Source organism: Xyrauchen texanus, chromosome 46 (genome assembly GCF_025860055.1).
Source record: "Xyrauchen texanus isolate HMW12.3.18 chromosome 46, RBS_HiC_50CHRs, whole genome shotgun sequence".
Classification (NCBI taxonomy): Eukaryota; Metazoa; Chordata; class Actinopteri; order Cypriniformes; family Catostomidae; genus Xyrauchen; species Xyrauchen texanus.
In genome coordinates, this window is record NC_068321.1 from 27424145 (window position 1) to 27447663 (window position 23519).

A 23519-nucleotide genomic window follows, 5' to 3' on the forward strand; every position below is an offset into this window, starting at 1 on the left:
TGGACTTTCCCAGTGCTCTGATTGTGTTGCCGTGGGTTTGTTTAACCTGTATTTGATGCTGTAACAGTGACTGTGCATTTATTTAAACACACATACACACACACTGAGTTAATTAGTGGCGCTTAATTAAGAGCTTTTGTTTCTCACAAGTGGCTCATTACATGTTAATGGCGCGTCTCAGTGGACAAAGTTGTGTTTGTGTGTCTGTGCGTGTGTCAGAAGAGGAATAGATGAGTCTTTGTTTGCAGATGTTTGATGTTGTAAACCTGTGTTTCATATATTTACTTTTCTGAATACAACAAGAATACTCAACCATTTAATATTGCACATGTATTGTATGTCAGATTTAGAAACGCTGTAATCATTTGTCTACAATTTAGACAATGGTTGTACAATTTGACTGACGGAAATAGCACCTAATAAACAAGCAAAAGCATTTTCTTTTTTCCGAGAGAAAATACTTTTCCTAAAAATGTATGTCCTCTTATGTGGACATTTGAACTAAGTTGTGAAATTTTTAATAATACCAAGCTATAGAAAGTCAGTTTTTGTTTATTATGTTTCCAAACATGTTGAGTCATCCAAACATCATCTGCAGCCTGAAACTGAACTTTTGATCAGATTTTAGGAGTGAACGCACTTAACTGCATAGAGAGCTGTAGGATGCTCCCTTGCTCCCTATTTAATGCATGACTTAACCTCCAGTGTGCTGTCTGTCTGCACTGGTCTCAGAACAGTTATAGAAGAGCTATAGGATGCTCCCTTGCTCCCTATTTAGTGAACGACTTAACCTCCAGTGCGCTGTCTGTCTGCACTGGTCTCAGAACAGTTATAGGAGAGCTATAGGATGCTCCCTTGCTCCCTATTTAGTGAACGACTTAACCTCCAGTGTGCTGTCTATCTGCACTGGTCTCAGAACAGTTATAGGAGAGCTATAGGATGCTCCCTTGCTCCCTATTTAGTGAACGACTTAACCTCCAGTGTGCTGTCTGTCTGCACTGGTCTCAGAACAGTTAGAGAGCTATAGGATGCTCCCTTGCTCCCTATTTAGTGAACGACTTAACCTCCAGTGTGCTGTCTGTCTGCACTGGTCTCAGAACAGTTATAGGAGAGATATAGGATGCTCCCTTTCTCCCTATTTAGTGCATGACTTAACCTCCAGTGTACTGTCTGTCTGCACTGGTCTCAGAACAGTTTGAAATGCAGCTTATTTTCATCCTAACTCCATATAAAGCGTCTGAAACTAATTAAATTTTTCTCAAAATAACCAACACGCTTTTTCCACTTATGAGGGAATAATGTCCCAAAGTCAGTGCACTGATTTTCTAAAAATAGGTATTATCACATGCTTATTTAAAATATAACCCAGTGAATTTACTGTAAAAATAACTATATCTTGATATATACTATTACCATGATATTAAATTATTCATACTGTACTACAAGATCTTGATCATACCACCAATCCTTAATTTAGCAACATGTATCGCTTGAGTTAGTAGATGACAGTCAAGCAAATTCTTTTAAATAATGCAGATATTTATTTATTTATTTATTCATCCCCTTTTTCTCCCCAATTTGGAACAGCCAATTCCCAATGCACTCCAAGTCCTCATGGTGGCGTAGTGAGTCGCCTCAATCCGGGTGGCGGAGGACGAATCTCAGTTGCCTCCGCGTCTGAGACCGTCAATCCGCGCATCTTATCACGTGACTTGTTGAGCAAGTTACCATGGAGACGTAGCGCATGTGGAGGCTTCACGCTATTCTCCGCGGCATCCACGCACAACTCGCCCCACCGAGAGCGATAACCACATTATAGCGACCACGAGGAGGTTACCCCATGTGACTCTACCCTCCCTAGCAACTGGGCCAATTTGGTTGCAAAGGAGACCTGACTGGAGTCACTCAGCACGCCCTGGATTCAAACTCACGAATCCAGGTGTGATAGTCAGCGTCAATACTCGCTGAGATACCCAAAATAATACTGTCAAATAATGGCAGTAATAATCAAACTGACCAAACTGTGAATTCGGCAACAGGAGCTCTAAAGTTCTTCAGCTGAAATTTGTGTTTACCGAAATTCTAATCACTGCCCCCAGTGGCTGAAGCTGGAAGTGTTGTTGAACATTTTTGCATGAGTGAGTTTCGGTTTCTGGGTGATATGTCCACAGGGTGGCGCCAGAAGCGAGTTGATTTTAGTTGTAAATGATGTAATACAGTCAACTTGAATGCATATGTTATTTATTAACTTTACCTCAAACCCCAACCTGGAACCTAACCATCAGAGGAGTAAAAAACTTCAGAATTGCGCTCATGATTATGTAAACGTAATCACTTCCTGGTTTCCACGGGACCAGTGGTGCCACCCTTGAATTGATACAAAAAATGTGAGATGGTGCTTGACAGGAACTCGTTGGAATGGGTCGATGTCGACTTGATCATGTTGCATAAATTGGTATTTAGAAGCTTTATTAGATAATATAAATAATACTGCTCTTGTGTGTGAAATAACCAGATTCCCTGACTGCAACACACACACACACACACACACACACACACACACACACACACACACACACACACACACACACACAATGGTGAAATGTCATGCTGATTATCTCACACAGTGTTGTTATAAAGTGTGTGTGGAGTGAATGATCGGGTGACTGGAGTGTGTTGTGTTTCTCCTCTGAGATCTTATAATGGAGTGTGTGTTTGCAGGAGTCTGAAATCAATGAGATCTCTCTTTCTCTCTGTCCTCCTTTTCAGCTTTTTCTCCAGCTTGTAATGTCGAATTACATTGCAGAATTACTCTGCTTTCGGAACAATGATTTTCTTCTTGCAGCACTAACTCTGTATACGGCTCATTCACGCTTTTATTACCTCTAGGTTTCACAACACTGTTTAAGTTCTGCACCACTAGCATCACCAAAAATAATTGCCTCCCTGTCTTTCATTGGTCAGCCAAGCAAGATGGTCCCACCCCAAACTCCCACTGTGACAGGGTGGAGGGTGGGGCCGGGTCGTGATTCCGCACACCCGGCCCCTAATCAGGCTAATCAAGACTCAGAGAGGGATAAAGGCTGACTGTTTCTCGCCTCCTCCTTTCCCTTAACCCCCTTTGCACTGGTGCCGAAATCCGGGAAGGAGGGGGGATGCGCTGTAGTGGAGTCCTCGCCACTACCATCCACTCCAACGGAGCAGCCGTGGCCATCCGCCGGAGTTATGAGAGCGGACGAACGGCCGCCGACCGCAAAGGGAGAAGGGGCTCCTAAAAGACCACCTGGAACGGTCAGGGCTGCTGCCAGGGACGGAGGAGTCCCTTCTGTTTCCCGAGAATGTGGCAGGGCGTTCCGTACGCCATGGGCTGGAAGAGTGCCTCCGATCTGTCCGGGGAGGCGCTGCTGTCGTCCGTAGGAGGCTGGAGGAGTGGCCGAGGACCAAGCTACCGCGTTTTGGAGAACCGGCGAGTAAGTGCGGGCTGGACGAACCGCTCAAACAAAAAGACACCTGACCTCACAGAATTGTTGCTATACCTACATTTGTTGAACAACAATGAATTTTATTCACTTTAACACATAAACACATAAACACAATGACATCTAAACACCTTCACTATAGCCCATGACTCATTTTAACATTACGTAACCTTTTCATCTCACGTTTGCTTTTTATGACACTCTTGGTTAGGTTTAGGTTTAAGGTTTAGGGAAGGGAGGTCGGTTTTGTTGACTGAAAACTCAATAGAGCATTAACCTTAAAACCTCGTCTGTTTGAGAGAACATTTAACTCGCTTTTAGCGCGTTTCACCTCAGAACTGCCGCAATAAGCGTTATGAACCGCATAATATAATTTGGCCAAAATGTCGCCACAGTCACATAATTTTCATCAAATCAGGCTGGAAAATATTTACAATTACATCAACTTTCACCTCGTGCGACCACACGAACTGTACATGTGACACTCTTGTTCTACCCGCTCCGTATGGGACTTGAACCTAGATCTCCGGCGTGGGAGGCGTGTGCTCTAACAAGGAGGCTAATGTCTACAGCCTCTAGCATCAGTCGCTACACACTGCACAGCTATCTACCAGCTGGCTCCCGTTACACTCACCCCCCCCAAAACTCACTCCTATCCGGGTCACGGCACCACTGTAACCGATCCTGGTCGCCCTGCTCCGAACGGGACTCGAACCTAGGTCTCTGGCGTGGGAGGCGTGTGCTCTAACAAGGAGGCTAATGACTACAGCCTCTAGCATCAGTCGCATGTGCACCTCTGGAGGTCAGGAGAGCTCTACCAGCTGGCTCCGTTACATACACATGCGTGGATGTTGTATTTTGGCTTCGCTGTATGTCTGTACGCAACGCATAATTTAAGTGCCAAATTTGGCTGGAGGGTTTCAATTTGACTTATAGACAACTAGCTGTGAATTCAAACAATTGTCAAGCACTCTTTTGCATGAAGACGTAAAAGTACAATCTAGCCAGTATATGACATCTTTTCTGATATAAATGGAATGAAAGGCACAACAACCTCCCCAATTCTGCTTCAGCAGTTCAACTGGAGTCGCTGTTTTATTTACTTTGTTTCAGCACCGCGTCCAGACAGCTTTTCGATTTCAAAGGCAGTCTGTTCTGCCAACTGCAAACTCTTCTACAACCAAGAACAGGAGCCATATCAGTATTCTTCAGCCAACACTTAGAAGAAGAAAGAAACCTTCTCTCATCTATTTTCTGCTCATATCGGCTGGTGGGAGAATAAACGAGAGCGCCGTGGCTTTTCAACAGTCAAAGTGCTTAGACAAAGTTTTTAGGTTGATGGACAAAACTCTATTTATTGCCTTACTCCTATTATTACTCATGCAAGTTTATGGGGTGCAAGAACACTTGATATCTGTGACTGCCATCCAATGCCAAACGTCAGAGTCGGGTTTCAATTGGTCATTCGCAAGTTTCCATTCCAGTATAATCTCTGAAATGATAAATAATGATTTTAATAATGATCTGAAATGAGCTGTAATCTGCACAACACAAACCATCTCTGGTGTGAATGTTTAATCATTGAGAAGATGTGTCTTTGTGTTAGAGTGAGTTTAATTAAACAGATTCATTTAATATCATTTGAGTCATTATGTCTAAATAGCAATTAAGATTCAATTAAGATACTGGTGTCTGTGTGGCTGTATTTAGGGCCTTTAAGATTGTTTGCATTGTGACGTTATTAATTAAGTATATTAAAAATGGCAAATTGTAGTGTGCTGCCTTGCTGTCTACTGCCTACACTGGTAGCTCCCTTCTTAGGCGGCATCCTGACTCTAGTGGAACCTGACATGTGACTGATTCAGTGTGTGTTTGTGTTTAGATGTCGACGAGTGCTCGGAGGGTTTGGTGCAGTGTGACGCTCACGCCAGCTGTGTGAACTTACCTGGGTGGTATCACTGCGAGTGTCGTGACGGTTACCATGACAACGAGGTGTTCACCGCCAACGGAGAGTCGTGTAAAGGTAGTCGCACACTTATTCTAAATAAACGAGTGAGAGTCTGAACAATGTTTTACCGAAACACCCAGAGCCGGCCCAAGGCGTAAGCGAACTAAGCGGCTGCTTAGCGCCCTGTGGCCAGCAGGGGGCCCCCAAGAGCACATTTTTGTGATACATTTTGTCAATGGACAATGGTAATTATACAAAAACGCAATATTATATCTATAGTGTGCGAATAATCAAGCATTGACAATAGTCAATCGTATTGGGGGCACAGAGGGACCCCCAAATCAAATTCTGCTTAGGGCCTCATAAACACTTGGGCCAGCCCTGGAAACACCCATATTATTATTATTATGGTCATTCTTACTACTGTTAGAAACTGAATGACTCAGTGACCCTACCTGTAAGATGTTTAACTTTCATTTTAAATTAGAGATCATAAAGTTCATTTATTTTTAGTTTTTATTTAGTAAGTCACTAAGAGTAAGTAAAAACACTTGTATGTAAATATCAGTCAATTACACCAACCGTTCTTAAAGCGACACTCTGCATGTCTGAATTCCTCTAGACATCGACGAGTGTCGCACGGGTCGCAGCACCTGCGCCAACAATACGGTTTGCTTTAATCTCGACGGAGGATATGACTGTCGCTGCCTGCATGGACACAACTGCACCGGTGACTGTATCCATGACAACAAGGTGAAGCACAACGGACAGATCTGGGTGCTGGACAGTGACCGATGCTCTGTCTGCTCGTGTCAGGTCAGTAAGAGTGATGCATTATGGGTAGAAACAACAGTCATTTTTGATGAGTGAGCGTGGGTCAGGGTGAAAGTCATGTGACCGCCTGCAGCCATCAAGGGCGAACCTGCCAACAGCGGCGATTGTGTTTTACTGACATATCCTGAACACAGATACATAGTAAGATCATCTGACCGATGTAATAGGGACGTGCAGCAAGCCGTTATCTGTATTTGTATCTGTCTCTGTTTATATGACAATATGATCTGTATTCGGATAAAAAAGGGTGTGGGCGGGGCTTAAAACGGAAGTGCGTCAAAGCTAAATGAAACCATTTGTAAGTGTTACTCTCACATTTAAATAGTTTCTATTAATAAAATATGCCTTGTATAAAGTCGAGACAACACCCATCCAATCTGAAATCACAACGTTTCATTCACAAGGTTCACACTTTAGAAATATTGGCTGCACAGATTCATAAATTCGTTGTAATTTTGGATATGCTTATTTAAAATGTCGCTACATCCTTGTCCTTTTTGGATAATCGCTCATTATTCGTACATTTCCGAATAGGGTATTCAGCTCAATTCAGATTATAGTGGTAAGAAAAATATGTGAACCCTTTGAAATTCGCTGGTTTTCGGGAATTAATTGGTCATAAAATCTCAACTTCATCAGAGTCACACGTATAGACAAACACAATGTGCTTAAACTAACAACACAATAACAATTATAATCTTTCATGTCTTTATTGAACACATCCCATTAAACATTCACAGTGCTGTGGAAAAAGTATGTGAACCCCTAGGCTAAAGCGGTCAACGAAAGCTAATTAGAGTCAGGAGTTGGCAAACCTGGCATCCAATTAATGAAGCTAGATTGGAGTTGTGGGTTAAAGCTACTTTCACTTATAAAAAGCACACTTTGCTATTCACAAGAAGCATCCGCTAATGTGGCCGAGATCTCAGATGACCTACAATCAAGAATGGTTTCTTTGCATAAAGCTGGAAAGTGTTACAAAGTTATCTGGAAGAGTTTAGATATTCATCTGTCCACAGTTAGACAAACTGTCTATAAATGGAGATGATTTAGTACTATAGGCACTCTCACTAGAAGTGGCCGTTAGATATTCATCTGTCCACAGTTAGACAAACTGTCTATAAATGGAGGTGATTTAGTACTATAGGCACTCTCACTAGAAGTGGCCGTTAGATATTCATCTGTCCACAGTTAGACAAACTGTCTATAAATGGAGATGATTTAGTACTATAGGTACTCTCACTAGAAGTGGCCGTTAGATATTCATCTGTCCACAGTTAGACAAACTGTCTATAAATGGAGATGATTTAGTACTATAGGTACTCTCACTAGAAGTGGCCGTTAGATATTCATCTGTCCACAGTGAGACAAACTGTCTATAAATGGAGGTGATTTAGTACTATAGGTACTCTCTCTAGAAGTGACCGTTAGATATTCATCTGTCCACAGTTAGACAAACTGTCTATAAATGGAGATGATTTAGTACTATAGGTACTCTCACTAGAAGTGGCCGTTAGATATTCATCTGTCCACAGTTAGACAAACTGTTTATAAATGGAGATGATTTAGTACTATAGGTACTCTCACTAGAAGTGGCCGTTAGATATTCATCTGTGCACAGTTAGACAAACTGTCTATAAATGGAGATGATTTAGTACAATAGGTATTCTCACTAGAAGTGGCCGTTAGATATTCATCTGTCCACAGTTAGACAAACTGTCTATAAATGGAGATGATTTAGTACTATAGGTACTCTCTCTAGAAGTGGCCGTTAGATATTCATCTGTCCACAGTGAGACAAACTGTCTATAAATGGAGATGATTTAGTACTATAGGTACTCTCTCTAGAAGTGACCGTTAGATATTCATCTGTCCACAGTTAGACAAACTGTCTATAAATGGAGATGATTTAGTACTATAGGTACTCTCTCTAGAAGTGACCGTTAGATATTCATCTGTCCACAGTTAGACAAACTGTCTATAAATGGAGATGATTTAGTACTATAGGTACTCTCACTAGAAGTGGCCGTTAGATATTCATCTGTCCACAGTTAGACAAACTGTCTATAAATGGAGATGATTTAGTACTATAGGTACTCTCACTAGAAGTGGCCGTTAGATATTCATCTGTGCACAGTTAGACAAACTGTCTATAAATGGAGATGATTTAGTACAATAGGTACTCTCACTAGAAGTGGCCGTTAGATATTCATCTGTCCACAGTTAGACAAACTGTCTATAAATGGAGATGATTTAGTACTATAGGTACTCTCACTAGAAGTGGCCGTTAGATATTCATCTGTCCACAGTTAGACAAACTGTCTATAAATGGAGATGATTTAGTACTATAGGTACTCTCACTAGAAGTGGCCGTTAGATATTCATCTGTGCACAGTTAGACAAACTGTCTATAAATGGAGATGATTTAGTACAATAGGTATTCTCACTAGAAGTGGCCGTTAGATATTCATCTGTCCACAGTTAGACAAACTGTCTATAAATGGAGATGATTTAGTACTATAGGTACTCTCTCTAGAAGTGGCCGTTAGATATTCATCTGTCCACAGTTAGACAAACTGTCTATAAATGGAGATGATTTAGTACTATAGGTACTCTCACTAGAAGTGGCCGTTAGATATTCATTTGTCCACAGTGAGACAAACTGTCTATAAATGGAGATGATTTAGTACTATAGGTACTCTCTCTAGAAGTGGCCGTTAGATATTCATCTGTCCACAGTGAGACAAACTGTCTATAAATGGAGATGATTTAGTACTATAGGTACTCTCACTAGAAGTGGCCGTTAGATATTCATCTGTCCACAGTGAGACAAACTGTCTATAAATGGAGATGATTTAGTACTATAGGTACTCTCTCTAGTAGTGGCCGTTAGATATTCATCTGTCCACAGTGAGACAAACTGTCTATAAATGGAGATGATTTAGTACTATAGGTACTCTCACTAGAAGTGGCCGTTAGATATTCATCTGTCCACAGTGAGACAAACTGTCTATAAATGGAGATGATTTAGTACTATAGGTACTCTCTCTAGAAGTGGCCGTTAGATATTCATCTGTCCACAGTTAGACAAACTGTCTATAAATGGAGATGATTTAGTACTATAGGTACTCTCACTAGAAGTGCCCGTTAGATATTCATCTGTCCACAGTTAGACAAACTGTCTATAAATGGAGGTGATTTAGTACTATAGGTACTCTCTCTAGAAGTGGCCGTTAGATATTCATCTGTGCACAGTGAGACAAACTGTCTATAAATGGAGATGATTTAGTACTATAGGTACTCTCACTAGAAGTGGCCGTTAGATATTCATCTGTGCACAGTGAGACAAACTGTCTATAAATGGAGATGATTTAGTACTATAGGTACTCTCACTAGAAGTGGCCGTCCTGCCAAGATGACTCAAAGGGAATCACACCGCAGAATGATCAGTGAGGTAAAGAAGAACACTAGAGTGACAGATAAAGACTTGAGATCATATTTTATGACCAATTAATGCAGAAAACCAGCTAATTCCAAAGGGTTCACTTACTTTTTCATGCCACTGTACATGATGACAAAATTATTTAAAAAAAGTGCATAATTACTTAACTACTTTACATTTTAAGATTACATTTAAAAAATATTGTAATTAATAATTATAAAGTGGATAGTTTTGAATCTAAAATCTGATTGGGCGAGCTACATTTGAAGTCATAAAATAGTCAATACACAATCAAAGAATGATCTTTAATAATTGTATTGCTTGGCAACAGCCTACAATTAACTATATTAATTGGCAGAATTGTGTTTATTTTAATAAAATAAAATATTTATTGTACATTGGTGCCATTTATCATACCGTAGTGCTGTTGCCTATTTAATATCATATTTATTTAATTTATTTCAAATTTTAGCACAAACATATTTCCACTGTTATACGGCTGAAAGGTTTTCGTGTTGTCGTTTTAATGCGAATCGCTTGAGTGGTCACATTTTAATTAAAGCGATTGACCTCCATCAATTTCACTGGTCACAGTTGCTAATTAAGTCTTTAATTGAAATGTTTTCTACATCTGGAAGAGGCGATGAGGAAAATGGGCTATCTAGCAATTATTCAGCTCATGGTGAAGGACAGAGCCGACGAATGAGTCTTAATCAGCCGCTACCGTTTAATTGGTGTGGAAGAGGGAGAGCTGTCAATCAACATTAGAGACACGCCGCTTGAATGAACAGCGCAGAAAACATGATGCTTATGCGCGTTCAGTGTCATGGGTCACAAAGTCATCAAGGTTATTTTAGATTTAGTTCACCCAAAGATCAAAATTGTGTCATCATTTACTCACCCTTATATTGTTCCAAAACTGTATGACTTACTATCTTCTGTGGAATATAAAAGTAGTCCATATGAGTCGAGCTACTCAGAATCATAAACGTGTGTTTTTGACCTGTGTGTGTTCTGCAGTCGGGTCGGGTCATGTGCAGACGGATGGTGTGCGACTGTGACAATCCGACCCTTGACCTGTTCTGCTGTCCGGAGTGTGACCCGAGACTCACGTCTCAATGTTTACATCAGAACGGACTGCTCGTCTACTCCAGCGGGGACACTTGGATCGAGAACTGCCAGCGCTGCCAGTGTCTGGTAAGATGCAAAGACGCTTGAAGATGTTGTTTTAGTTTCATAAAACTCCATAAACCAACACCAACATTTCTGATTGTTACTCGAACTTAGACTTACATTGACGGAATGTTTAAACAGCCCAGACTATTCAAAAATTCAAATGTAAACAAACCCACACATGGCCTTTTATCTGCTTTAACTATCTCTATTTCTTGCCTTTGTACTGTATGTATGTATCTTATATTTTTATTAAAAACCAACTTTTGAGCGGTCTGTGTATCTCAGCGAGTATTGACGCTGACTATCACACCTGGAGTCGCGAGTTTGTCTGGAGTGACTCCAGCCAGGTCTCCTTAGCGACCAAATTGGCCCGGTTGCTAGGGAGGGTAGAGTCACATGGGGTAACCTCCTCGTGGTCGCTATAATGTGGTTCTCGCTCTCGGTGGGGCGTGTGGTGAGTTGTGAGTGTATGCCGCAGAGATTAGCGTGAAGCCTCCACATGCGCTACGTCTCCATGGTAACGCGCTCAACAAGCCACGTGATAAGATGCGCGGATTGACGGTCTCAGATGCGGAGGCAACTGAGATTCGTCCTCCACCACCCGGATCGAGGCGAGTCACTACACCACCATGAGGACTTGGAGCGCATTGGGAATTGGGCGTTACAAATTGGGGAGAAAAAGTGGAGAGAAAATAAATACACTTTTTGATTAACCTTTTCTAACTCGTCCCAAAAATTTCAGGCTGCAGCCACCAATCTTGGTGCAGACCTTCAGACTGTTCTGACTCGGGTTGCTGTGACTTTTCTAACTGATTGGAATTTCGGATTTGGCTCAGCGGATGATAAAGTATCCCCCCAAATCCCATTGACTTACATTGACTGAATGTTCTAACGGGCCAAGACTATATATTACAGTACTATACTCTAGTCAAATTGGATAGATAGTGGAACTAAAGCGCTTCACTATTCATCAACGACTTTCAGGAGCTGTAAACGATTCTGTTATTTATAATAAAATGGCTTTGTTTGGTCCAGTGTATACCTCGTTCCCAAAGGAAGGGGAATGACGTGTACACTGGACCAGACAAAGCCAGACTGATTATATGAGCTCCTGATATGTGTGAACGAATCTCCGCAGATCTCAAATGCTCCCTACTGAGCGTACAAAACGTCTCTGAGAGAGAACACGTCCCCCTCCTGCATCCATATGATCATCACATGCTAATGTCATGTCTGCATTCACGAGGAGGGAGTTCCTGTATAAGACACCACCATGTTGTGGCTCTGGTTCCCTCAAATCATTCGCTGTGGTGTGCGGAGCGTGCCGCATTGTGTTACAGCTTTAGTCGTGATCAAATGTGCCGCTCCCCTCAGCCCTAATTAACATATCCGCTAGGAGGGGCTATCATAGTAGGCGGAGCATCCAGAACGCTTCTGTTCATCCTGAGCAGCTGGTCGAACTACTGCAAACTATAAAAAGGATGAAAGATTGCACAGGACAAGACATGAAATACAGTTAAATAAATATAAAGCAGGGTCAGAAAATAATTAGGGTTATGGGGCAAAATCACCACCAAATGTGGCAAAAATCCGCCAGATGTCCTCAAAGTGATTTACTCTGTTGTTTTATCATGTAACATTTGTTACTATTTCATTTCAATCTGTTTAACATCATGTGATTTCTCAGGGCTCGTGTTAACTCTATCTAGAGGATTTTTATGTTTAATTAAGGTGTATTTTACATTTTTAAAATGTGTTAAAATAATGTGTATCAAAAACTAAAACGAATTGAATTAATTCAAGGTAAAAAAAATCATTTTTAAATGAGTTTTTTTTTTTTTGAGTTATGAAAAATTCATAATCATGTCAGTTTTAGTTTTATTTCTGTTACCGAAAACATTTTCATTTAGTACTACAATAACTCGTTACCAAAACTGTGCAATGCTGTAAACCATAAAACAACCATAAAATATTGATTTAAACTAATTTACTGCTCAATAATACAGAAGTGCTTTATAAAATTATAAGCTTCACATTTCTGCCTTTATTCCTTTAAACTCTGAGGGTGTATTTAAAGATTTCCTGTTTCAGTGGCATTCCCAAAATTAAAGGCTTATAACTCGACAAAAAACAAAGAGGGTCGTGTTTAGTATCATTGAAAAGAAAACTTAAAAAATGTTTGAATGATATGTCAATGTTCCCAATCATGTCGACTGTATCTGAGAACATTTTAGTGTTGATACGACAAAGCAATCAAAAGTTACAACATTACAAATATAATGTATCATAGTGTCCAAAAACATCTCCACACAAATAAAAGATAATAATTGTACATAAGAACTAATTACACATGCAAACACAACAATGACTAAAGGTTTGCATAGCATGCAGACATGATTTTAGTCATGAGATTTCACAGAATGAGTTTCATTCTGTGTCATTTGAGTCATCATTGAGTCTGTGTCGTGTATTTGGCGCCATCTCCTGGTGGCCATATGTAACATTGTGCTTCATGTGGATTATCTAATGATCTATACATCTGATTATCTTGTGTGTGGACTCGTTTGAAAGATAATCACAGACTCTAAATAATGATATGTGCGATTTTATGTTCCCTTTATTTTTAGTCACGTTATAAGTGAAAGCGGCATTTAAGCAACTCCAGCATATATTTAGCTGTTACTCGCTATATTTTTATCTGTGAGTAAAACAAATAGTCTGGTTGTATTTTACTCTTTGAGAGCTTTCCAACAACATATGACACATGAATATTTGATCAGTTTGATGTTTTTATTAATTACAATAATTTGTAAAGTGCAAAAATATTAATAAATTATTAAAATGGACACTTCTGATTTATCTGCAGATTTCAAAGCACTTGTTCAGTTTTGTTCATAATATCTACATGCATTGTAAAGTAGAGCTTCTGAGCTTTCAAACGAGTCCTATTATGTGTTGATCATTTTTATTGATTTTTTCTCATTGACGTGCCCATCCGAGCTTAAAGGGTTAAACCCGCCAAAAAATTGGCCCCATTCGCTTCCATTGTAATTGTCTCACTGTAACCTTGATTTTTGCTTCATTTTTTTTTTTATTAATTATTTTGGTTTTATTATTACAAGAGGTAATTGTGAGGTAATCAACATTATGCTACAAATGCTGTTGATTGAGCTTAACTTGTACTGGACCCGGAATATTCCCGAAATGACAACTGGACGCTAATCACTCGTGCAACGTAATTCAGTTGTGCAACATCAATATTTGAAACGTTTATTGTTGCATACTGCAAACTGTTTCAGATATTATTTTTCAACCCTATTAGGCACTATAAAGTGTTTCTGGACTCAATATTGCTGTCTTGCATGCTGTACATCTACAGACGGATAAATATTCATCCTGTAATAGATTTAACCTTCATATGCAATGCAAGAAAAATGTGTTTTGCTTTGGATAATTTTTTAGTTAAACATATTTTGCCCGTCTTGCACTGATAACAAACCAACCCGACGACAAACGATCTAAACAGCCCATCTAAGGTGCACAGAGAATCAGGTTCCCACTTCAAAAAGACCTCCATGCCTTTCAGGGCACTTGCTGTGTGTTACTGAGGCGATAGCGCTAACCCCGCTGAAATGAAATGAGGCCGCTGAGCCAAATCTCTGCTTAGCCACAGATCTCCAGCACTGCCTAAAATATATGACCTGTATTTAAGGATCTATTGCGCCTGTAGCAGACATGCGGCAGGTTTGTGGGTGTCAGTTTGCTGTTATTGATATTTGCAGAAAGCACAGAGACTGGCGTTCAGAAATCTCAGCTCAGGTGCGTGTAATCTCTCGTAAATTACACTGAAACATATATATATTCCTCATGAAGCTTCGCCTGTGGATGTAACTTTGTGCATTATTGTGGCGCCTCGCAGTGAGGAATAGTTTAAATGTCAACTTGATTACATCTCTTTGCACCATCATTATTTTCCTCAAAGTCTTTTAAACATATCCCATAATAATTGTACCACAGGAGTCCAATTTTACTGGCATAAATATTAGTTACCATTTATAATAGCATAATAATAGTGTTTTTCTGGAGATTTTGACCAACAAAGGTATATTTCTAGTTATTTATTTTAGTTAACATAATTTGTATTCCAGACTTTTTGTTCTGTTGGACAAGAAAAACTAGCTTCATACCATGTGACCCACATTTGGTTTTCTACCATTGAAAATGGGTAACGATGTACACCTGGAGCCACATTGAGAGCCCCGTATCTCTGGGATTTAACAATATAGGATCTTTAAAATGTATTTACAGTACAGGGAAGTATATTCTGAATCATAATATAAAAGGATATTAAGAAATGTTCAATGCTTCTGGAGTTATAGGCACTTGAACTTTGGAAAAACAACGCAAAAATGAGCTTTTTCCCATTTTTGGGCTCACAGCATTGGCACATAAATATAGAAAGAGGTGCTGAAGTCAACTGATTTCAGTCATAGATCTACTTATCTCTGTGTAAAAATAAAATAATGATGCTGACACCTTTATAAGGTGATTTGTTTGACCTGTAGTTTTGCTCCAAAATCAATGGCGAAAATTGTCATTTTGACGCCATCTACAAATAATGGATTTTAAATGAGTAAATATTGATCCATAGTATTTCATATTTTGTCTTTCCTCATCATTTATGTTTGTCTTTCTTCAGAAAAATTATTAACAAAATCAAATATTTCAGCTGGAGACATAAAATGTGGTTGGTTTGACATTGAATGACCCTACAGTATTCACTATACAGACAAACAAATCATAAACAAAAGACACTTGTACCTCATATTTTTGTTTTGTGGAATCAATGGGAGAAATATTCTTCATGTGCACCATGAAACTACTGTTGGTAAATGTTCCACTAAATGTTGTTGTTTAATAGAGTTTTATTCACTCACATCACCGATGTCAGATAAACAACTGTGATGGCCGTTTTTGCAATTTAAACCAAGCATATCCTTATTTAGTCACCAGACAAATTACCCGTTTTTTTTTGCTTTATTTACTCACCAACGCCAAAATTGATTTCACATTTTAGGTTAATCTTCCAGCGCCCTGATTCTCTCTCTTTCATTCACAGCAGGGTGAGGTGGACTGCTGGCCGTTGTCCTGCCCGCCGGCGGACTGTGACTTCATGCTGGTGCCTGAGGGCGAATGCTGCCCACGCTGCATCTCTGACCCATGCCAGGCTCACTCCGTCCGGAATGACATCACCAAGACCTGCGAGGACGAGCACGGGATCACGCGCTTCAGCGGCTCCTCGTGGGTCAAACACGGCACAGAGTGCACACTGTGTCAGTGCAAGGTATTTACAACAAACACACGAGTACGCAAACACAGATATACAAATAAACAGACATACAAAAACAGACAAACAATCATCACACAAATCATACAAGCAAACCAACAAACACACAAAGAGACACACAAAAATACAAATTAAAAATAAACACAAACAGACTGTACAAACCAACATTACCCAAATACTAGCAGACAAACACAAAATAAACATACATACAAATAAATAACAAAAAAACAATAAGACAAGACAAAACGAAATAAATAAATAAACACAAATAAAAACAATCATTCACCCACATACAAATAAAAAATAGACAAACTGTCAAATAAAAACAGAAAAACAAACACACAAACCATAAGAGTACACACTGTGTCAGTGCAAGGTATTTACAATAAACAAAATCAAACAATGAAACACACATAGAAACTAACAAATAAACACACAAGTAAAATAAACACAAACAGACTAACAAACAAACACATACGGTCAAAACAGACAAAAATCCATCACACAAATACAAGCAGACAAACACAATGTAAAACGAGACAAATAAATACAAATACACAAAAAACACTCACAATCCTTCACCCACATACAAGCAAACAGACAAACACAAACAGACAAAAAACAATTAAGTGACAAAAAAACACACAAACATGCAAACAAACAATCCTTCACTCACAAACAAGCAAACACAAACAGACAAAAAGCAATTAAGTGACAAACAAACACACAACCAGGCAAATAAACACAAACATGCAAACAAATGCAAACAAACAGTCCTTCACTCACATACAAGCAAACAGATAAACACAAACAGACAAAAAAACAGATTAAGTGACAAACAAAGACACAAACAGAGAAAACAGAGTACACACTGTGTCAGTGCAAGGTATGTTCAACAAACAAACAAACAATCACACATTCAAAGAGAAAAACACAAAGATAGACACTCAAACATGCAGACAAATAAACAGAAACGAACATGCAAATGCAAACAGACAAACAATACAACATCTAAATAATACAAGCAAACAGACAAACAGATGGACAACGATAAATAAAAATAGACAAACAATGAGACAAACAAAACAGTTGAACAAAAACAAACAAACACACAAATACACAAGGCAGACAAAACATGGGGTCTGGGTATCTCAGAGAGTATTGACGCTGACTATCACCCCTGGAGTCGTGGGTTCGAATCCAGGGTGTGGTGAGTGACTCCAGCCAGGTCTCCTAAGCAACCAAATTGGGCCGGTTGCTAGGGAGGGTAGAGTCACATGGGGTAACCTCCTCGTGGTGGTGATTAGTGGTTCTCTCAATGGGGCGTGTGGTGAGTTGTGTGTGGATCCTGGAGAGTAGCATGAGTCTCCACATGCTGTGAGTCTCCGCGGTGTCATACACAACGAGTCACATGATCAGATGTGCCGATTGACGGTCTCAGATGCGGAGGCAACTGAGATTCGTCCTCCGCCACCCGGATTGAGGCGAGTAACCGCGCCACCACGAGGACCTACTAAGTAGTGGGAATTGGGCGTTCCAAATTGGGAGAAAAAGGGGATAAAAAAAAAGACAAGACAGACAAAACGCACAAACAGAAATAAGCAGACACAAAACAAACGCTATCAGCACTTTTTGTTTTTTGTTGTTGTTTTATAATTTCGGCCATTTTATTTCCACTTAGTGACGTAATTTTCCTTCTCTCTTTTCTCTCCAGAACGGACACATCTGTTGCTCAGTGGATCCCATGTGTCTTTAGTTGCTTCTCTGTATAGTCTCACTTCCACAGCCTTCCCAACCCTTCCCAAATTTATGCCAAATATGAAACGTGTATTATATCGGACGACAGCCACCTCATCGTATTCGATTCCAGAAGAGGCCATTTCTGCACAAACCAAGACTTGTAACGCATCTGAAACACAATTAAAAATCGAATGAAAACACTGTACACGCCGGCATGACCACACTGGATGTTTCAAGAAAACATTCTTTCATTTTTATCTCTTTCACAGAGAAGGATGTAGAAAATGTAGCTCGTAAGTAAATTTGATTGTATTTCTCTTTTGCCTGGTTATCAAAGGTGATGCTATTTTGTGTTTCCACGGCACTTTTTTCAAATAGCTTTCTGTCTCTCTTTTTTGTCTAGATTTTAAATTCTTAATATATGGCTTGTTCGTGTCTAATGGTGAATAAAATCTCTCCATTTCATTTATGGATGCCTTGACCTTTCATTTTCCCAGCGGTGCGACCACACGGCAACTGAAAGTGTTGCTCGACTAATGCTGCCGCGTCAGGTGATCAGCGAGTGTGTTAATTAAATGGCTTTCTAGTGACCTTTTTGGGTAACTTTAATATCATTATCTACACGCTTCAAAATACCTCATGATTACCATCGGTGTGATCTATAGCAGTGATCATCGACTGGATTTGCTTCAGGAATTATACAATGAGCATTAAATGGTGACAGTGCAAACACTGTTTATAATACAGTGCTTTCAGAAAGTATTCAGACCCTTACATTTTTTGCACATTTTGTCTCACATGATTTGGAAAAGCACACCTGTCTATACCAAGTGTGCCACACAAGCCCTCAAAAGTGAAGCCAAAACGTCTCGATCGCCCCCCGGTGGCTGGTCCTAGTATAGGTCATAAGCCCCGCCTCCCCATGTTATTCAACGGGACGTGAGACCAACTAAACAATTAAATTACACTTCACATATCTTTTTTCCAAAGATAGTTTCTGTCATTTACTGTCGTTTCTATCACGTTGATGTCATTTCAAGGGTTTGTTTTCAAAATAAGTTTGTTTTTAGTTATTTGATGCTATAAAAACGCTGCTGTGACATCATGATTGACAGCTGTGATTGACAGGTTCTCTGAGTGAAGTAGTCACTGAAGCACCAACGGACTTTTTTTGGGATCTTCGGAGGACTGAGGAGATTGGAGCTTTAAATGTAATATCTAAATTTCTATAATTCATTATTTCACACCGTCAAAAGTCAAAAGTGCAGGGGCGTGTCCTTGCGATTGATTCAGCGAGAGTGAGGGCGGGGCCTTGATTTCGCGGCTTTACTTCCTGCTCACTACCGCGCAGGTCTGGTCCCGAAATCGCAACTGCGCAGACTCAAGTCCCAAAATGTCAGCGCCATATCGGGACACTGGCGGCTTCAGTTCTCACCAATGGAAAAGAGCGAAGGGGCGTCGTCCATCTTTTTTTACAGTCCATGGTCTATATAAGATCTCACAGCTGAAAATTCATATCAGAGCAAAAACCAAACCATGAGGTCAAAGGAACTGCCTGCAGAGCTCAGAGACAAGATTGTGTTGAGGCACAGATCTGGGGAAGGCTACAAAACATTTCGGTTGCATTGAAGGATCCCAAGAGCACAGTGGCCTCCATAGTTCTTAAATGGAAGTTTGGAGCAACCAGGACCCTTCCTAGAGCTGACCGCCCGGCCAAACTGAGCAATTGGTGGAGAAGGGCCTTGGTAAGAGAGGTGACCAAGAACCCGATGGTCACTCTGGTTGAGCTCCAGAGATCATGTGTGGAAATGGGAGAAACTTCCAGAAGGACGACCATCACTGCAACACTCCACCGATCTGGGCTTTATGGCAGAGTGGCCAGACGGACGCCTCTCCTCAGTGCAAGACACATAATAAAGCACCTAAAGGACTCTCAGACTGTGAGAAACAAAATTATCCGGTCTGATGAAACGAAGATTGAAGTGTTTGGCCTCCATTCCAAGCATCATGTCTGGAGGAACCCAGGCACCGCTCATCACCTGTGCAATACCATCCCAACGGCGAAGCATGGCGGTGGTCGCATCATGCTGTGGGGGTGTTTTTCAGTAGTGGGCACTTGGGGACTGGTCAGGGATGAAGGAAAGCTGAACACTTAAATACAGAGATATATTTGATGGAAACCTGTTCCTCAGACTGGGCCGAAGGTTCACCTTCCAACAGCACAATAATCTTAAGCACACAGCCAAGACAACGCAAGAGTGGCTTCGGGACAACTCTGTGAATGTCCTTGAGTGTCCTCAAGGAGAGACCTGAAAATGACTGTCCACCGACAGTCCCCATCCAACCTGACAGAGCTGGAGAGGATCTGCAGAGAAGAATGGCAGAAAATCCCCAAATTCAGGTGTGCAATGCTTGTCACATCATACCCAAAAAGACTTGAGGCTATAATAGCGGTCAAAGGTGCTTCAGCTTAGTACTGAGTCAAGGGTCTGAATACTTAATGAATGCACTGTATAAAGTTAAACAAAAATGTAATTCAAATCAAACATTGAACTGTATTATTATTACCATGAACCTTGGCCTGCCCATGTTGACATCTGTTCCATTTGACAAGCTTCTACCAAGTGACCTCTCATATTTATTTTGCTATCATAATCATGCATGATAATATGGTTAGTTGCATTATTCGTATTTAGCATTGTTTTCCCTGCCGTCTGTGACTGTGTAACGTCTCGTCCCGCTTGCATTTGATCGTCCTGTAAACTTCAGTCACCCTTCAAACTGAATAAGCATTTCAGACAGTCATTCACCTTCTCTGCTGAATTCAAATTCCTCTTCCTGTACGTTTTGAATATTTCATGAAATGAGCAGCGTTCTCGACACAAGCTCCACTGAAGTCAACAGAGCGCGCTCATGAATAATCAGCAGGTGCATCTTACAGCGTGCTCGTGTTGCGGTCACTCAGGAAACAAGATACAGGTTCTTTAGGTCAGAGTAAAAGTTTGTTTCCAAGGATACTGCAATATTTTAACTTTTTTGAAAGCGTAGTTTGGTTTAGGTACAGTATGTCTGGCTTAACTATGCTTAAATATTCTAAACAGCTTCATTTAAATCAGTTCTTTATTTCATTATTTAATTAGGTTTTAACTACACGTGTATTCATTCCTGATAAAAAAGACCTTTTTTATAGTTAGTCCACATGCAGCGTGACCTGTACTTTGAGCTTTCCACAATCAAATTGTTTTAGCTCCATCTAAACATTTCTCCACAGTGGATTAAACTCATTCAATAACTGTCCTCTGTAGGAAGTCTGAGATCTGCGGATGGGGACAATTCTGTTGATTAGGCACTCGGTGTGTGGGACACTGTCTAAAAACACATCCTAGTTCACCCAAAAATGAAAGTTCATAGTCCATTTGAGGTTACGCACAGAAATCTGCCTAATACACCCATATGCCTAGGGGGGGTCCGGGGCTCCCCGGTGATAATTGTTTTGCAAAAAACAACACCAAAGCCTTCAATTCTGGTGACTTTGAGAGAAACATTTTTTTAATTTTCTAGAGTATGAGTAGCGTTCATGTATCCGTTGGCTAAAGAATTTTTTCTAGTTAACCATTAAGAACAAAGGTGTTCGGGGTCTGGGTATCTCATCGAGTATTGACGCTGACTATCTCACCTGGAGTCGTGAGTATGAATCCAAGGCGTGCTGAGTGACTCCAGTCAGGTCTCCTTAGCAACCACATTGACCCGGTTGCTAGGGAGGGTCTGGGTATCTCAGTGAGTATTGACACTGACTATCTCACCTGGAGTCGTGAGTATGAATCCAAGGCGTGCTGAGTGACACCAGTCAGGTCTCCTTAGCAACCACATTGGCCCGGTTGCTAGGGAGGGTCTGGGTATCTCAGTGAGTATTGACACTGACTATCTCACCTGGAGTCGTGAGTATGAATCCAAGGCGTGCTGAGTGACTCCAGTCAGGTCTCCTTAGCAATCAAATTGGGCCGGTTGCTAGGGAGGGTAGAGTCACATGGGGTAACCTCCTCGTGGTGGTGATTAGTGGTTCTATCAATGGGGCGTGTGGTGAGTTGTGTGTGGATCATGGAGAGTAGCACGAGTCTCCACATGCTGTGAGTCTCCGCGGTGTCATACGCGAGTCACGTGATCAGATGCGCCAATTGACGGTCTCAGAAGCGGAGGCAACTGAGATTCATCCTCCGCCACCCGGATTGATGTAACCGCGCCACCACGAGGACCTGCTAAGTAGCGGGAATTGGGCGTTCCAAATTGGGAGAAAAAATACAAATTAAAAAAAAGGGAAGAAATAAAGTCACAAGGGTTCTGAACAACATGAAGATGAGTAAGTGATGACGACATTTTCATTTTTGGTCTGAACTATCACTTTAAACATGCACTAACTGTCATTAATAAAACCTCATTTACCCAAGACTAATGAGTTCACATAATGAACCACCGCTAGACACATATTTCAGCATCTTTCTGTTCCATTAACAGAGTCGTTAAGGATTGTGAAATGTTCTGATATGAATGTCATTTCTCAAGTGTCAGTGACTAACTTCAATAACAAATGAACTACACTCCAGATCAACCCACAGTGTTTGTCACAGGTTTGGAGCGGGTGCCGTAAGCGCTCAGCGTGTTTCTGTCGACTCGTTGTATGTGGAGTTTTGTCAGCGGCGGGAAAGTGGAATCCCAGCATGCATCGGCCAGAATCCAGCTGCTTCCTAAATGACCAATTTACGAACAGAGTGAAACCAGGAGCGACAGACACTGCGGCACACAGAGAGATGATATGACTTCTTCATGATTGTACTGTCTGGATACATTCTCATTTAAGCTGACCTACACTTGAGAGGAATCTGATTGGCTGCTGATGGTCTCATCACACTTTATTTGAGTGACAGCGCTTAACCCCGCCTTATTTAATGTCCAGGGCCTGAAACTACTTCTGCTTTTGTAGTTTGATCTTTTTGGGCTAACTAAACCAGGTTACATGCTAAAGTTAAGAGTAAACAAATGGAGAAAAACAGCTCAGGACGGGATCTTTACACACAAATGTGTCCGAACTTCCTTCAATATTCTGTTAATAAAGTGTAAATGTCTGATATCTTATCGGTTCCTGCAGTATGTGCTCGAGTTATCAACCGTCTGCAGCTGTTGGTGTGTTAAACAATGTCCGCATCGGTTATTTATTTATTTCTCGGTCTGAATTGGGAACATTGCTGTTGGACTGTTAGCGGGTTTCGCCAGATAACTGCTCGTTAACACGTTTCTCAAGGACAGTGTGGTATTGGCTTGACTTACCTTGCAGCACAACTTATAAAAATTGTCAATTTTCATCTTTGGAGAAGCCAGGAAGGAGAGAGAGAGAGAAAGGGAGAGAGAGAGATGGAGAGAGAGATGGAGAAAGAGAGATGGAGAGAGAGAGAGAGTGAGTCCTGGAGAGAGAGAGATTGAGAGAGAGAGAGATGGAGAGAGAGATAGAGAGCGAGAGCGATGGAAATGGAGAGAGAGAGAGATGGAGAAAGAGAGAGA

The 23519-nt window shown here is 40.7% G+C and overlaps 1 protein-coding gene across 1 annotated transcript in view; it reads left to right on the forward strand.

Annotated features, from left to right (window-relative positions):
- The window catches only part of LOC127638165 (protein kinase C-binding protein NELL2-like), a 126170-nt gene extending 107757 nt beyond the window's left edge, over window positions 1-18413 (forward strand). Inside the window, exons 16-20 of the mRNA XM_052119580.1 lie at window positions 5362-5502; window positions 6050-6243; window positions 10724-10900; window positions 15999-16223; window positions 17941-18413. Of these exons, the coding sequence (XP_051975540.1) occupies window positions 5362-5502; window positions 6050-6243; window positions 10724-10900; window positions 15999-16223; window positions 17941-17982 (779 nt within the window). The 3' untranslated portion in view covers window positions 17983-18413. The remainder of the gene's footprint in view (window positions 1-5361; window positions 5503-6049; window positions 6244-10723; window positions 10901-15998; window positions 16224-17940) is intronic.
- The last annotated feature ends 5106 nt before the right edge of the window (window positions 18414-23519 follow it).